The following is a 15,725-nucleotide window of genomic DNA, read 5'->3' as shown; positions in this document are numbered from 1 at the left end:
TAACATTGTCTGTTAGGAACGACTAGGAAAAAAAAGCTTTGCTGATTTATGTGCAGTTATCTGAGCTTTCTTCGACCGAGTCGACGTAGTCACCTCGCTACGCTTACGTTTTGCTCTTACGTTGCACCCAAAACGGGATTTTGAGAAACACCCTAGCGCGTTTAGGTCAGTTAGGTCAGCTGCACTCAAATCAACAATTCATTCCTTTTAAAATAGTTTATCTATAAACTATTTAACTTCATAATCCGCAACAAAAGAGCACTTCAGCAACATGGGTAGGTTGTCGTTGCGGTAATGCACAATTTCTTACCCGCCTTCTTATTTGGAGTTCCTAAAATGCGTTAAGATATTTCAAAATAACCTGTTCGGGATTCACTCCCGTTCTCACGAATTACAGTATCGTATCCGACGGATAAATAAAATGAGCGAAAGTCGATGTCAGTAGGCGCAGTTGTGTGTGTCGCAGTTGTACGTATTTTATTCTAACTTATTTCTACTTGGATTAAAAAAGTGAAAATAGTCCAAACAGCAATTGGGATGTCGCTGTGTCAGCCTAACACAAAATAGGGCTCTCCCAGTTGCAGTTTCCTGAAATTTTCCCCCTGTGAAGTGTCATATTTGTTGAGCTTGGCCAATATGTACACATGGAAAGCTTCATTGAACGAATAAGACACTATCGTATTTACAGAGAAATTCATTAACTAATTATATAAACTTATTGATTTTGAATAAACAGCATTTACCAACTCAAAATACCGGGAAAAACTATCTGATGTTTAAGTATTTACGCAGGCCAGATAGATATGTATCCCAAAGACCCAGCATGCTGTGTTTTGAATGTTCATAAATACACACATTCGTATGTATGTGTGTGCAAAATAACACTTACTAGTGTTTATGTAAAAACCTTGAACCTTTTTTGTGCTTGCAACGAATCAATTTAACGAAAGGGGCAAGCGAACAGCTGATTATTTCAGACATACATATGTACACACACACACTGTGTAAACAAACACTTTCATTAACTAAGAAGTTAAAGTTAAGTTAAATGAATTTGACGTTCCAGTAGTTATGTATTTGATGATGCTGACATAAAAACCTTTACCAATTGTGCTTTTGCAAAGGCATACCTTAAATAGTCAGATAGGCGTGTACATATGGAAAAATACCTATGTACATATATGTATGTACCTAAAACAAAAATTTAAGAGAACTTCGGCCAGCCTTTACATACTTTTTATACCTTGCAGCTAAAACAAATTTTTAAATTCAATGATTTTCCGATAAATTATAATAGTCTGATTTCGAATATATACTATGACAGTCAACTATTCCTGAAATTTTTTAAATTTTATGTCCTAGAGTATATGAGTTTAAACATAATGAAGCTATAGTTCTTATCTTATTATTTTACCGACTTTTCCCATGGCAATTGTATAATAAAAGTCGTATAAATCCAAAAACAAAGTTTTTCCGATTGTTCCAATGGGAGCTACATGATATATATATATATATATCCCATTGGATATATGTTGGATATATATATATATATTTTAAGTAATCCGAGTAAATATATATATATATATTTTTTTTTTAAGTAATCCGATCCGCCTTTTGGTTATGTTTCATAAAGTTAGCAATAAAGCTTAGAAACTAGATTGTGTAAAATCGGACGCTCGGACTGACGGACATGGCTAGATCAATTCTCCTACGTTGCAAGCTTTTGACTGAAATTATGAATTCGTATACTAATAATAATAAGATCGGTCGTTCTCGAAGCCTAGGACTCAGATCGAAAGACACATTTGTTTTAAGTTTATCCAAACTGGGTGTGCTATTGTCCTACAGCCAGTCAGCCGTGTTTGTTCACAAACAGAAAACTTCTATTATAACTCAGTATATCTATATGTAAAGAAACACAATAAATAATTATGTTACATTTTTAAACTGCAATCCCTATTAATGTTTGCAGCTTTTTTAACAAAATCGCAACGCTAGTCCATTTTCTAGCATTTCTGTTGTCGATCTGAGTAAAAGTAAAGTTTCCGCCAGTTACTTGCCTCGCGCTCTGCCTGTAAGCTGTCGAACGGATCTTGTCGATCTGATTAGAAGTTTTAAGCCTGGTACTCAGGTCGAGGAAATCCGTACGCCAGCTGTGAGAGAGAGCGAGAGGCAAATAAACGGCGTACATTTTTCGTCAGTGAATTTTTTCACTCCGATACCCAGATCGACGAACAAATTGCCAGAAAGTTGCAAGGCGTTGCCAGATTTCCCTGGGTGAACTCACGCCAGGCCCCGGCGTAAAGAATAAGTAATTAAATCTTTGGAGGTTAGAGTGGCAGATCATAGTATTTATCAGATCAATTCAATGTTGACAGAATATTCCCAATCCATTTATATGCCACTAGCGGACTCTTTTCGCCAGGATGAACGATCGTCAGGCCCTGGGGAAAAGATTACAGAATGTAATCTTTTGAGATGGGAGTGTACATCCATATACAATATTAATAAGTTTATATAATAGTTGTAAGCTGGCCCTAGCACACCCATTTGCATGAATTTGCAAAACTTCGGTCACTCTGGAAGAAATACAGTTTTTCCGCAACTTTTAGAAATGGCGATCAATCGGGGTAAATGTATTTGGTAGCTGGTTTACTTAATAATTTCAATCGTTGTTAACGAAAATTCGTAGAATCGTTTGTCCATCGGGGATGAACTCAGTGCAAAGCCTCAAAATCCTACCAAAACTGCTTTTAAAACGAAAATGTAATAAACGAAAATGAAGTTCAGAGACTTTAAAAAAAGAAACAGCTAATATAAGAAATCAAGTTATAACTGTTGCATGTTCTGTTCCACGCAGGGTAATGTTGTTCGCAGGATAAACAGGAATGGTAACATGATTAATTAGAAGTCGACATATTGAGACGCAAGAGTAGAGGCACTCGCATTCAACGTGCACAGAGGGAAAGGAGAGGAACGTGACTATTAAACAAGCTACGAAATTGTATACATAGGTCGTTTCGTAATGTCTGATTTGGGAAGCGGAGATGAAGGTATCTCAGGATCAAGTAAGTAACACTCAAGTTTGTTGACAAACATACATATTAAGACTGAAATATTTCAGAATACAATGTCGCAAACATGGAGGGTTCCTCCAGCAGGAACGAGTTCGAATCTTCTGTAAAAGGTATAAAGGTACCTGGCTAACATCTTCTTCTTCTTCTGACCTTTGATCCCTTCTGTTCGATTAAGGCGGAAGCGGTGTGGAACAGGAACTGGCCACCAAAATGCTTCAAATACAATCCAAACGATTTTATCTGGACGTGAAACAAAACCGAAGGGGTCGTTTTATAAAAGTTGCAGAGGTAAACTATAACTCTGGGGATTGTGCCGCTTTCTCGACTTTAGCATTTGCTTTATTTCAAATTCAAGGCAAGAAAGAGGGTTATCTTTGAAAAGCCAAAGTCCATCAGGCGTGTCCCTTAAATCTATAACAACCGAAAACATAAAACACGAATATAAATGTATAATTCCAAAGTACGTTCTTCGATTTTTTTTTTAATTAAAGAACCCGATTCATGTTTTGTTTTAAAACACCGATTTGAATCTCTTTTGAATTTGTTCTGTTGTTTTGAAAGCAATGCTCCACAAATCTACAGCTTCACACCTTATCTATTTTTTATACCCTTGCATAGGGTATTATATAATATATATAATTAATATAATTATATATATTCTTGATCAGGATCACTAGCAGAGTCGATCTAGCCATGTCCGTCTGTCCGTCCGTCCGTTTCTACGCAAACTAGTCCCTCAGTTTTAATGCTATCTGCATGAAACTTTCCCAAAAGTTGTCTTCCTATTGCAGGTAGTACATCAATCGGAGCGAGCCGGATCGGACGACTATAGCATATAGCTCCCATTGGAGCTATAACAAATAACAAATAATAAAAAATCAAAACCTTGCAGTTTTTTAACTTTTTTTTTTAATACTTCGAAATAGTAATGGCTATTTATTTCAGATATTTTTTTTTTTTTTTTTTTTTTTTGGAAATAGTAATAATTTGATAGTTCAAATCTACGATTTTAATTTAAATCAAATAGGCTAACGATATCATATAGATGCTTTAGGAACGATCGAATAATAGGGCTGAAAATCATCATATGTTTTTATGTTTTTAACCAAATACGCGTAGAAATCGAAAATTAAGTGTTTTCAAGAATAGGTAAAGTTTGCAATAGGTCTATAAACTTCGGCTTTCCGAAGTTTGCTTCCTTTCTTGTTTTTTTTAATATTGAGTATTTCCCCAATTATCTATAAATTGCTTGTGCAAAGCCCAAACCAGCAGTAAAATATCCCTGTTTATAGTTATTTTTATCACAAATGAATTGAACCCTTTTTTAGCGGAGAAGAGAATAATAAATATATCGAATATTTTTGGGATAGCCGAAAACTTAATTGAACCTCTATAATTGCGGGCACCCAGCTTATTACCCTTCTTGTTAAGAGGATTTACAAACGACTTGTTTCAAACATGGGGAAATTGAGGAGTTTTTGGAGATAAGAAGGGGTTTGGTTTGGAAAGACATTTAGCACAATACCTAAGTACGCAGCCAGGAATTCCATCCCAACAAAAAAAAACAGAGCATTTTTGTAAATTGTGGAGCACAATATTAACTTATTTTCGAGCATTATATACAAAAGTTGATTGTTTGTAAAGTTCTTGATCTTGATACATACGATTTTGACCGATCAGATGATCTAAAACAAAAAAAAACCTTAGAACTTAATTTTTTAATTTCATCTGTTAAACCTAAGGCCGAGAGAGAATGACGAAAAAACTTAGTAAAATGTATGATTAAAGCTGAATCCGTTGTTGTTCAGCCTTAAAAAGTAATGGCAAATTTCGGTTTCGGATTAATAGTTTGCAAATTAGGTACTTTCTCAATCATTAGCGCTTTGTCTTGAGCTTTCTTTTTTTTAGCAAGTGTAAGTTACAAATTTAGATCGATGAAATCCTCCAGATACAAAAACTGATACTCAAAATTTGTTGTATGCTACCATTTTTTTAGTGCAAATAACGTTTTTCACCTGTTTTTTATCTCCAGTTCTGCTTAACCGATTTCGGTCATTGATAGCTTTTTTCTCCAGATCATGCATATGGGAAAGTTGAAGAATGATCTATTTCTAGTGAAATAAGCTATCGATGAACGAAATCGGTTATATAGAACTGGAGAGGTTTGATCTCTGGTGGATTTCACCTATTTGAATTTGTAAGCCAGTGTAATCAAAAAACCTTTTTTTTGCCATTTCAAAAGTCAGTGGAGTACAAAATGCAACAACAAAATACACGGTGTCATAGTGTTACAAAATATTTACTGTAAAAGTTGGATAATCAAACCAACCAATTTTTAACTCTTATACATTTAAGCAGCCTTAAAATATAATTTTTTTTTAATTTCAGATTGGCGCTGACGGCAGACGAAGCCAAATTTATTTGGCTCTTTCAACTGCCGCAGAATTTCGTGATCACTTGTCGTCATTTAGTGACTACTACGCTTCTCTAGGTATTTACAGATACGAATAATGTACCCTTTAAAAATTTTTTTACAGTAGCCTTTCACTTCTTCGCGATACATTTCTTAAGGATTACAGAAAAATTAAATTCAAATTATTGTTTTTCAGATTTGTATATCAGAACAATACGAGGAAACATCTAACTCGTGTTTTTTTTTTCTTTTATCTGTTGGCAGTGTCGTCACTTTTGACACCTTTTTAAAGTTCTTCTTTTGGATGCTTTCGGAATTTTTAAACGTGTTTATCCAATTCAAAAGAATTATTTCATAAAAATAGTAAGAAAAGCTTGACTAGCGGTGTCACAGAAATCTCTTCCAATCAAATTTTAATCCAAAGTCAAAATTCGGTTTATGACCATTGTATCATTTCTCTAATTTGTTGCGCGCAAAATCCTTTCGGTAGAACATACCTGGTATCCCTTTTGGAAAGCGACTCCTTGTGAACTAAGGTCAGCTGTTTAAGCCAATTAGTCGAAACGGTTTTCGAACAAGTGCTAAGAAGAAAGGCAACAATCTTAGGCAAGCTGAAGTTTATAAACACTTGCAGCTATTACAAAAATTAATTATTCTACAAAACTATTAAAACTGTTTAAAAACTAAAGTTTTTTCTGATACATTTTTCATTACCTTCGATTTATAAAATATTAAAAATATTTTTTTTTATCTGTAAAAAACAGTGGACCCTTCTATTGATTTTCGAACTTTTTTGTGGCAGTAAGAAAACATGATCCTCATTTCTCTCGTTTATATAAGTCTGTATATATTTTGTGTTGGTGCATTATCCATGTAGCCATGTAGCCATGTAGCTCTTCCACCTAACTTGCGATTTTTCATTAATATATCTAGTTTCTAAGTTGTAATGATAGGGTATCTATCGTATAGGTAGCCAGTTAGGGCTAAAGAACAGCAAATTCCATTGCGTTAAACGGCTTAAGATGGCTAACATCTCTGCAATTCGATTTTCTGAAATCCGCTGATGATCATCAACTGTGGATGATTTATCGATGAAATTCTAGAGAAAGGAGTAATGAATTTGGCATTGGCATTTTATAGGAGTTAATCAGAGTAAAATTCATTTGCCTTCTAATCAGTAAATCATCTCCATCAAATTTTCTGGCAGATGGCGCAAGCTAAAGCCCGATTATTTTAGGGGGATATTTATTGTTTTGAAATTGGTTGTCTGATAAACAGGTATTTAATAGTCGGGGCTCTCGACTACAGCGTTTCTTCTTGTTTTACTTCGAGTAGTTTAAACATTTTGCGACGTTTTCTTAACCAAGGTGGCAGCGAAATCAAGTGTTATATCACCTATTTGGCAACGCCGTATAATGTCATAAACCAAAACAAACCGAATGCGCGCTAAAAATCCCATCACTGTTGCCGTTTCAATCGGATTTTCCTCGTTTTTTTTAAACAGAATAAAACAATGTCCAAGCTTTCTTTCCAGAAATGGTTTGCCTTCAATAAAGAGCTGAACGAATCGACGTGGATTACTTTTCCTTAGAAAGGACCTCTTGATAATACTATAATTGTAGCGAAAACTGAATTTTGAAAAAAGAAACGACAAGCATACACTAAGTATTCTTTTAACGAATTTTTGAACAACCTATTTAAAAACAAATCAGAACATTTGGCTTAAACAGTTTTTTGTAATTCAATTTGGCGCGGAAGGTATATGAGGTTTTTGCTCTTAAATTATTATTATTATTATATTATTACTAAAATACAAAGCCACAAATCAATTCTTTTGCTAAGGTTATGTTTAAAAAAATGCTAAACAAAAGCATCTAATAGCCAGTTTTAGTGGGCGATTTCTGTGGCACCTGTGATACATTGCTCATTTTCAGGATTGTAACCAGGCTTAAACCAAGTTTTTTGTTTGTAACAATCTGTGCCTTAAAATTTTCTGACTATATAGACATGTAAACATTTGTTTTTAATATTTCATTTGCTTATATAAACCAACGTTCTCAATGAATGAACAAACACATTTAAACTAAATTCTTTAAAGGGTACTTTATTTTCGACAGCACAAAACCAATTACCTAATGTTTAAGTTTTCCTTTTTGGAGTTAATAAAGTAATTATTAATAAAAAGCTGGTCAAAACACAGGCCCCCCAAACACTGACAATTTACCGGAGGATGGTAAATTAAAGTCCGAAATGATGATAAAAGATTATAGAAGATATTATTTGGACTTGAAGGAAAATGCGCGAGGACGATTTTTACGGGTAAACTTCGTTACTTTATAACACATAGCCTAAAAGGCTCTTCAGCTGTTAATGACGATTTCTTTTTGAGTCGAGAAGATAATTAAACACTTCATTTATATTGTAACTGTTTTTTTGTGCTTTAATTTGTTTTTACAAAAAGTTTTTTGCGAACTGTTCTGGGATAACACAAACAAAACTAATTTACCTTAAACATTCATACCCCATAGAAAACACTGAAAAAAATGTTGTCGGTCTGAATCTATGCTTAAGCTCCTCAGTCTTAAACAAATATTTATTTTCTATCTATTAACCGATTTTAAAATGACTTTTAATATTAAAATTCATGAGAAAATAGTCAATTATAAAAATGTTTTAGTTAGTCCTAGATGGCGAACCTTAACTCGTTTCTATTCGGAATTAAGCCGGTTGCTTTTCCGTGCAACACCAAAATCAGTGAAGTAGAGAGAATGTAAATGGGATTACCCCATTTCCCAATAGATATTATTATAATATAATAGAATATAAAAAGCCAGGGAAATGTATTTTTATAACAGATTGGTAGAGCTACAAAAATCACATTCAAATAATTCTGCTAACGCCACTGTTGTCAGCTGTTTTTGGATGGTAGTTAGTGCACCATCTGAATTTCACGTTCCTAGCCGATGCAACAATAACACAGGTTTGCAAATTTAAATCGACAAAATCCTCCATAGATCATACCTTTTGGGGATTTTGGGGTGCAGTTTGAAAAACTACACTCTAATTGTTTGTATAGTACCATTTCTTTAAGTGTAATTAACGTCCGTCACCGGTTCTATGCCTATTATCTAATCTCCTGTTAGATCGATAAAATAAATTGCACTTACAAAAAAATAATACCACTTTGTTGATTTAAATTTGTAAACCATTGTAGTTATTGGCGGATCATAGTTAAACTTACATGTCGACTATCTGATACATAAATATTGTAGAAAGCAAAGTGGGTGTTTGGGATGTTAGGACTCTCCCGGGCAGCAATTTGTACATAGTTGTAAGACGTTCTTTAAAAGTTCCGATAAATAATACTAAATACAGCAAAGGCAGAAAAATAAATTTTAAAAAAGTTTAGTTGAGCTAAAGTCATTAGTGGGATTTGGAGTTTCGCGTCCGTAACAAAAATTTCACCTGTTTCGGTGAAATTTGCTCTACGGGATCGGGTGTAAGCTGCACTGTTGCGGTATACCTAGATAACTGTACCTTTGACCGTACCTAGGTATATTTTTTTGGTACCTGTACCATACCTAGGTAACAAAATATGGGACTGTCTGTTACCGTACCTTGGTAAAGATTTTTATTTACCTTAAGAATATTATCTTAAAAATGTTTATTTGCTTGTGTTTTTTTAACAAGTTTGATACCACTATACTCAATATTGAATTGTACAATATATTTGTTTAATCTTTTTTTTTACCTTTCGACCTTACCTATTACCTTACCTAAGTACCTATTTCCCAAGTAACTTATACGTTACCTAGATCTTAAAGGAACTAGTACCTTTGCCATCACTGACCAATTGTCAGATTAAAAAATTCTAAATACAATATTGAAAAAATATAAACACATGTGATTTTTATTCATACATATACACATGTAGAAATTGAAATTAAAGCGATAAGAAATAACAATTTCCTGTTGCACTGTCAAATAGTTAGTAATCTACTAACACTTAAAACAATGCTTTTCCTAATTTGATCAGACATTGCATATAATTTTAATGGAAATCGATAGACAACTCTGTTTTCCAGCGATTTACCAGCCAGAGGTTCGACTTTAAAAGATATTAACATTAACGGCTAGGGAGATTTTCTCTATTCGTGATACCGAAACATACATTATGCATTAACGAAATCTAATTTTAGGTCTCACAAACCATCACAAGAGGTGGACCTAGATCTCAAATCGCCCTACCAGCTCAAGGAATGATCGAGTTTCGTGACGCCCTTACAGATTTGTTGGAAGAGTTTGGAGCAAACGATGGAGGGTAAAGTATTCATAAAAACCAATAGTTTTTTAATTTAAATTATACCATGTTTATCTCAAGCGGGCCGTAAAATCATCATTAATGATAATATAATATTTATGTGTGGTATGGGTGCCTAACATAACGCCAAGTGACATAGTACTAATAATTCAAATACGCATTATTAAAAAGTGCCGGGGTCATACACATTTTGCTCCCAGTGTTTGTTTTCGTAACATTCCACGAGTAACTCACTGTAACATTTTATTCTTCCTCCGTCTCGTTGTCTGAAATGAGCAGTCTATTTGGCGCGGTTTGTGGTTACGGGCATCTAACAATCGGCGAACTCATCTATTGCGTTCTTTTTGTTTCTATTTAACTTAAGCAGAACAGTGTATATAAATGGTGTAAGTATTGTTTTACTTAAACTAATTGCGTACCATTGTTTCTTAAACGTTCCCATTTGTCCTCAACCAAATGGCAGCGCCTTTTAAATATCATTCGATGCCGTTCTTAAAAACAAGAAAGAACGCTACAGCCGAGTTATCCGACTATTAGATACCCTTCGAGATCTCGAGATACAGACAGACAGACGGACATGGCTAGATCGACTCGGCTATTGATCCTGATCAATATATATTCTTTATACCTGTTACATACTATTCAACGATCACAATATACCCTTTTACTTCACGAGTAAGGGAATATTATTAATCATGTACATTGCATTCAATCTGAGAATATTTGTACTAATATTTGTAAAAATCCTAGATCAACAATTTTTAGTGTTTACATTAAGTCCACTAATGCACCAATGGAATCAGGCTTTAAGATATTATTTCAAGCATTTTGTTTTCAAAGTGAGAATTCCCGTTTTCTTTCAATTCAATTGTTTAATATAGTTACATATGTATAGAGATTTAATTTGAAAACGATTGTTACCCCACCGCCTGTTGGTCTTTTGTGTTCACAGTTTGTGTTGAAGTGCTGTAATTGATTGTTTACAAACATGTTAATCCATTATTAATTTTACGTGTTAAATAAAATCATTTTACTTACAAAATACTTGTATGAAAAAGCGCATCCGGACATGTCAGTCGCTTTACCAGGGATTTTGATTACATTTTGTCTCACTGTGAGAACATATTTTCTCAAGTTCAAAAACATATCCTCAACTTAAGTATTTGTTCTCTTAAAATGAGTACAAAATATCATCAATGAGAGTTCTAAGGCAAAATCTGTTCTCAATTTAAGAATACAAATTCTTAAGTATCAAGTAACGCCGTATAAAGTCCTTACTTGAAGAAGAAAATCAAAACAAGGCGCTTGGGATTTAGGGATTTTATTTGTTTAGCTGGATTAAACTAGGTTCAAGCGATGGAAGCATTTATAAAGAATGTTTCCCACCTTTTCCCTTGACAGGAACCAAACCTTATCGTGTAGCTCTTAAAACAACCCAACTTCTAGAAATCGTAGGGCAGTCTTCAAATTCAAACCTGAAGGATCAACGTGGATGGTTTACGAGTATAATAATATTTTTGTCCTCCAGTCAGCCAGCTGTTATACAAGTGTATTGATCGTTGAAGCAGATTATTCATCTACGAAGCGGTTCACTGTTGACAATAGTTAGAAAAGTGATCTAAATAGCTTGAGAATTTATTAGCGATTGTTTTTGCTACAATACAAGTCCCATTGTGGAGAATAACCCTTTACACATTTTGAATATTTTTAATTTGCTGACTGCATTCATTGAAAAAACGAAGAACACAGTTCTGAGCACTGGACATAAAAAACAATTTTTTGGCTATAATACCCTTCCTTTTGTTTCCATTTTTCTTAAAAGAGCTCTAATAAGGATTTTTCCTTATTAAATTGGCTTGGGCTTGGGCATGCAGATAAGCATGAAATGCTAATTATAAAGATCTGAAATGGGTTTCATTTTTAAACGCTGAACAACTCCCAAACAAAAATTCTAAAATTTGAAAACATAAATTTAAATTTGGCTATAATTTCTGAATTATTTTAAGATAATGCCAAGCCCTTTATAATTTCTTTTTGACGACATCCGTAGCTTTAGTCGTTTAGATTTTATTTGCTGATCCTCACTATTGCGGCTTTATATAGCCTGTCGCAGTAAAAGCGATAGAAATACGCAAGTATATGGCTGTGCCAGTTGGCCTAAAGCGATGATTTATGAACAAATAAATGATTGCTAATCAAATTTGTGCTTTTATTATTTATTTAGCAGGTTTAAAGGAGATTTGCCTGAAGAGCGGCATATGAAGGTGGATAACAAAAACTTTTACTTCGATATCGGGCAAAACAACCGAGGCGTCTACATGAGGATAAGCGAAGTATGTAAAAGATATATTTTTTTCTATTTCAAAATTAAATTTTCCGTTTTCATTTTAAAGGTAAAAAATAATTTTCGAACTTCGATAACTATCCCAGAGAAATGTTGGATTCGCTTTCGAGATATTTTTAATGATTACTGCGAGAAAATGAAAAAATCGTCCGACTCAATTACTGCCGAAATTAATCTACCGACATCCTCAAATAGTCTTAAATAAATAAACATCCCGTGATTTATGCAATCTTACTAGAAGGCATGGAAAATATATTTATTAATGTCGATTGACCAACAAAAATGTAAAGCTTGAAATGTGTGACATAACTAACTAAACTCAGAAATATGCGAATGATTAAGCTTGAATGACACACAAATATATTTATTTAGTAGCATTTAGCGAAATATGTGTTAGTATTATTTAATTTATTGTTTTTAAATAATACCATAAATTAGTTAGAGTTTAAGTAGAAAAAATTAAATTTGGTCTGAGAATGGCTATTGCAATAACATGTAAAAATCATACAATTTTTGTTTGGTTTCCCAATGATCGATTTAAATTTGTCAAAAGAGCCCAAATATGAGTTGCCAATTTTTAATTGCTTATGCCCAACAAAGTACAAGGAATCTTAAAATAATTCACTGATTTGTCGTATATATATATATAGTATATTTTAAAAATTATAAAACGAATTATTAAAAGGTCTTGAATATACCAATTCCGATATGAAAACGTATAATGAATAGCGTGAAAAATCAACTTCAAAATGAGAACACGAAACCAGTTAGAAATAATTTTCATTCAGATCCATGAAGAAAATATGATAAAGCTTGAGTATTAACATTCAACATTTTACGATTTAGTTTACATTTAGAATTCCAATGGCTAAATGGTTGAGCAATTTCCCTTCGGCTCCTCAAGCGCATATTGAGCCACCCGACCTGTGTTTTATTTTACAAAGACAATTGGCTTCTGTATTCTCTGATCTTAAGTTTTTTACTCTCAGACTAATCCGTAACCAAGTCCGTCTGTCCGTCCACACAAAAGCCTGGAACTCTGTGACTTCAAAAGCAATAACATGCCCATGCAGATCGAAGTGGTTTCACAATTCTAGTCACGCTCAAGTTTACCCAGAGCTCTAATGGTAGACAAGAGTTACTACAATATAATGATTCGTGTGGACATATGTCTCTGATGCTGCGGCATACGTTCAATCAGGATATTGAGTTCCAAATATCTCATAGTTGAGGTCATCTATTGCGTCGTTTCTTTTTTCTTAATCGGCCTCTATTCTGTTGTGAGATTTCTACTTGTTGTTGACAATTCGTGCCACTTAGAGAACCACTTGTCATGAGAAGTATTGCTTAAGTGTTTGGGTTCTGCCACAGTTTAAATCAGGCCTATGTAATTTGGAACCATTCATAACAAGCTTACAAAATTGTTAAAGCTTCTAAGATAATATGTTACATATTATAATACAAGTTAAAGTAACTCCTAAACGCGTTTTTAAAACAAAAGTTTCAATGTGATCACGTAGAATAAAAACAAACTTACTAAGTACGATGAAAATGCATAGCAAAATAAAAACATATGTAAATCGAATGCGACACAGGCACATACCGGATAAATTTCCCAGAGGAATATCGTGTACAGATTGCGTGTGCTAAGTAATAATTAGAGGTATTAATTATTTAGTATTTAAAGTTGTCAGATTTCGAGCTCAATGAGAATTCATTGAACTGTTATGGGATGTTTGTGAATTAGCTCTCGTTATTATATTTATAAAAACAAGAGCCAGTTTATTTAAAGAAACAAAAAATGCAATTTTCTAATTTATTATAAACTAATTATTATTGAAACTAAAAGCCGAAAACGCCCCACAAATTCCCTTTTAGAGTCGATGCTAATCAGACTATAAACTCAAAGATCTTTATATTTACCGAGCAAATGTAAGCGGCAATATGTTACAGAGATCCAATAAATTAGTTAATTATAAAAAGTGGGTTTATCTTCAATGTTGTTTGGCAAAAATGCATATTGTGTATTTTAAGAGTTTTGTGAACATAATATGGAAATAAAGTTGAATTTAAACGGTTATTGGTTGTATTGTTGAACGTTGATGCTCTATAAAAAGTACAAAAACGTAATATAGTTGTTGCGGGAGGATCTAAAAGGCACTTTTAAAGTTAAGCGACTTACCGATGCTATGCAGTCAATTACACAACTGTCAAGATTGTGCATTAAAATAGTTCCAAGCATTCTCGATTTACAAGAGGTAAATAAAGCAATAGTAATCTAGTAGAGCAAGAAGGAAACCTTACGTTTTGATTCCAGTTCAAACCACAAAGGGCAAAAATAAGACACTTTTTGTACCGACTCAATACGATCGACGTGTACTTGAAATTGGGGACTGCAAACGGGAGCGCAATATTCTAAATTAGGACGGACAATGGAAGTAAATAATGATTTAGATGTAAAGAGATCGCCAAAACCCAAGAACACTCATAACCTTGTTAACAGCAGACTTTATGTGACAGTCGAATTTTAATTTTGGGTCAAGAAGAACTTCTAAATGGTGGCCGAATGTATACGGTCCAGGGACATATTTTGAAGAGAATAGCTTATAAATGAAGGCGTACCTTTATAAAAAGTCATTACGTTGCATTTAAGGCAATTCAGATTTAAGAGGTTAGATGACACCATCTCTGAAAACAATCAATATCAGACTGTAAACCGAAACCCGATTGCAAATCATTATAGGACAAACAAAGTTTAGCATCTTCAGCTTACATTAATACTCAAGAATTGTGAAGGAAGATCATAAGGTAAATAGGAATGGGCCCAAATGACTACCCTGAGGCATTCATTAAGATATTATATAAAAAAACAAAAGTACGGTTTTTTCACGGACTTATTGATCTTTCATTAGGACAACTGAACTCAGTCTTGAACTGCTCCAGAAAAGTTTTAGACCTTATTTTTGTCTCGGAGTTCGCCAATGCATACGTAACTCGAATTAGCCCTCTCTCCAGTCCTGAAGACGCCTACCTCCCTAAACTTGAGGTTACCTTAGAAGCCTCAGCTCCATTACTGTCAATCGGAACTCGATTGGTCATTTATGCATTCAAACGATGATCCCTTACACATTGTAGAATATTTCCCTCTGCAAACGCGTCTCATTTAGAGAACCTGACTGCAAGTTGACCAATCGAGGTAGCTAATTGCTCCTTCAAATTTCCTAGTCCACAATTCCGAATGTTACAATAGTTACCTAAACCGTTGCAGAATAGAATTCTGCATAGAATAGAACCCCAAGCAGTTCTACGCATTTGTTAATTCGAAACGAAAATCGCAACAATTTCCATCTTGCCTTCACCTTGATACGACATCCGCCTCTAGTGGCTCCAATATTGCGTCTTTTGGTTACGATAACACTTCATCCTTCTCCTTCTCCTTCTCCTTCTTCCTCACTCCATTTGTATTTTCACGCCCCTAATTAGTGAGGATGATGTTTTACAAAACCTGCAAAAAATCAAGACGTGTTCCTCTTCGGGTCCTGACCTTGTACCAAGCTGGGTTTTAAATAA

General features: G+C 33.9%; 1 protein-coding gene across 9 annotated transcripts; it reads left to right on the top strand.

Annotated features, from left to right (window-relative positions):
* Window positions 1-135: 135 nt before the first annotated feature.
* On the top strand, window positions 136-14,235 carry LOC128263804 (transcriptional activator protein Pur-beta). Of its 9 annotated transcripts, none has more exons than XM_052999047.1 (9): window positions 136-275; window positions 2,861-3,068; window positions 3,125-3,187; window positions 3,253-3,365; window positions 5,466-5,568; window positions 7,676-7,809; window positions 9,690-9,811; window positions 12,036-12,144; window positions 12,205-14,235. In XM_052999047.1, exons 2-9 carry the CDS (start codon window positions 3,026-3,028, stop codon window positions 12,358-12,360), a joined length of 843 nt encoding a protein of 280 aa, XP_052855007.1. In that variant the 5' UTR covers window positions 136-275; window positions 2,861-3,025; the 3' UTR covers window positions 12,361-14,235. The 9 variants fall into 9 exon arrangements, 7 of the variants coding, with proteins under 7 accessions (XP_052855007.1, XP_052855010.1, XP_052855013.1 ...); XM_052999050.1 differs by having other exon boundaries at window positions 147-165; XM_052999053.1 differs by lacking the exon at window positions 136-275 and adding an exon at window positions 392-468 and having other exon boundaries at window positions 7,691-7,809; window positions 12,039-12,144.
* Window positions 14,236-15,725: the final 1,490 nt, after the last annotated feature.

This window comes from Drosophila gunungcola, unplaced genomic scaffold, assembly GCF_025200985.1.
Source record: "Drosophila gunungcola strain Sukarami unplaced genomic scaffold, Dgunungcola_SK_2 000018F, whole genome shotgun sequence".
NCBI lineage: Eukaryota > Metazoa > Arthropoda > Insecta > Diptera > Drosophilidae > Drosophila > Drosophila gunungcola.
This window is presented reverse-complemented; position numbering and strand designations above follow the sequence as displayed.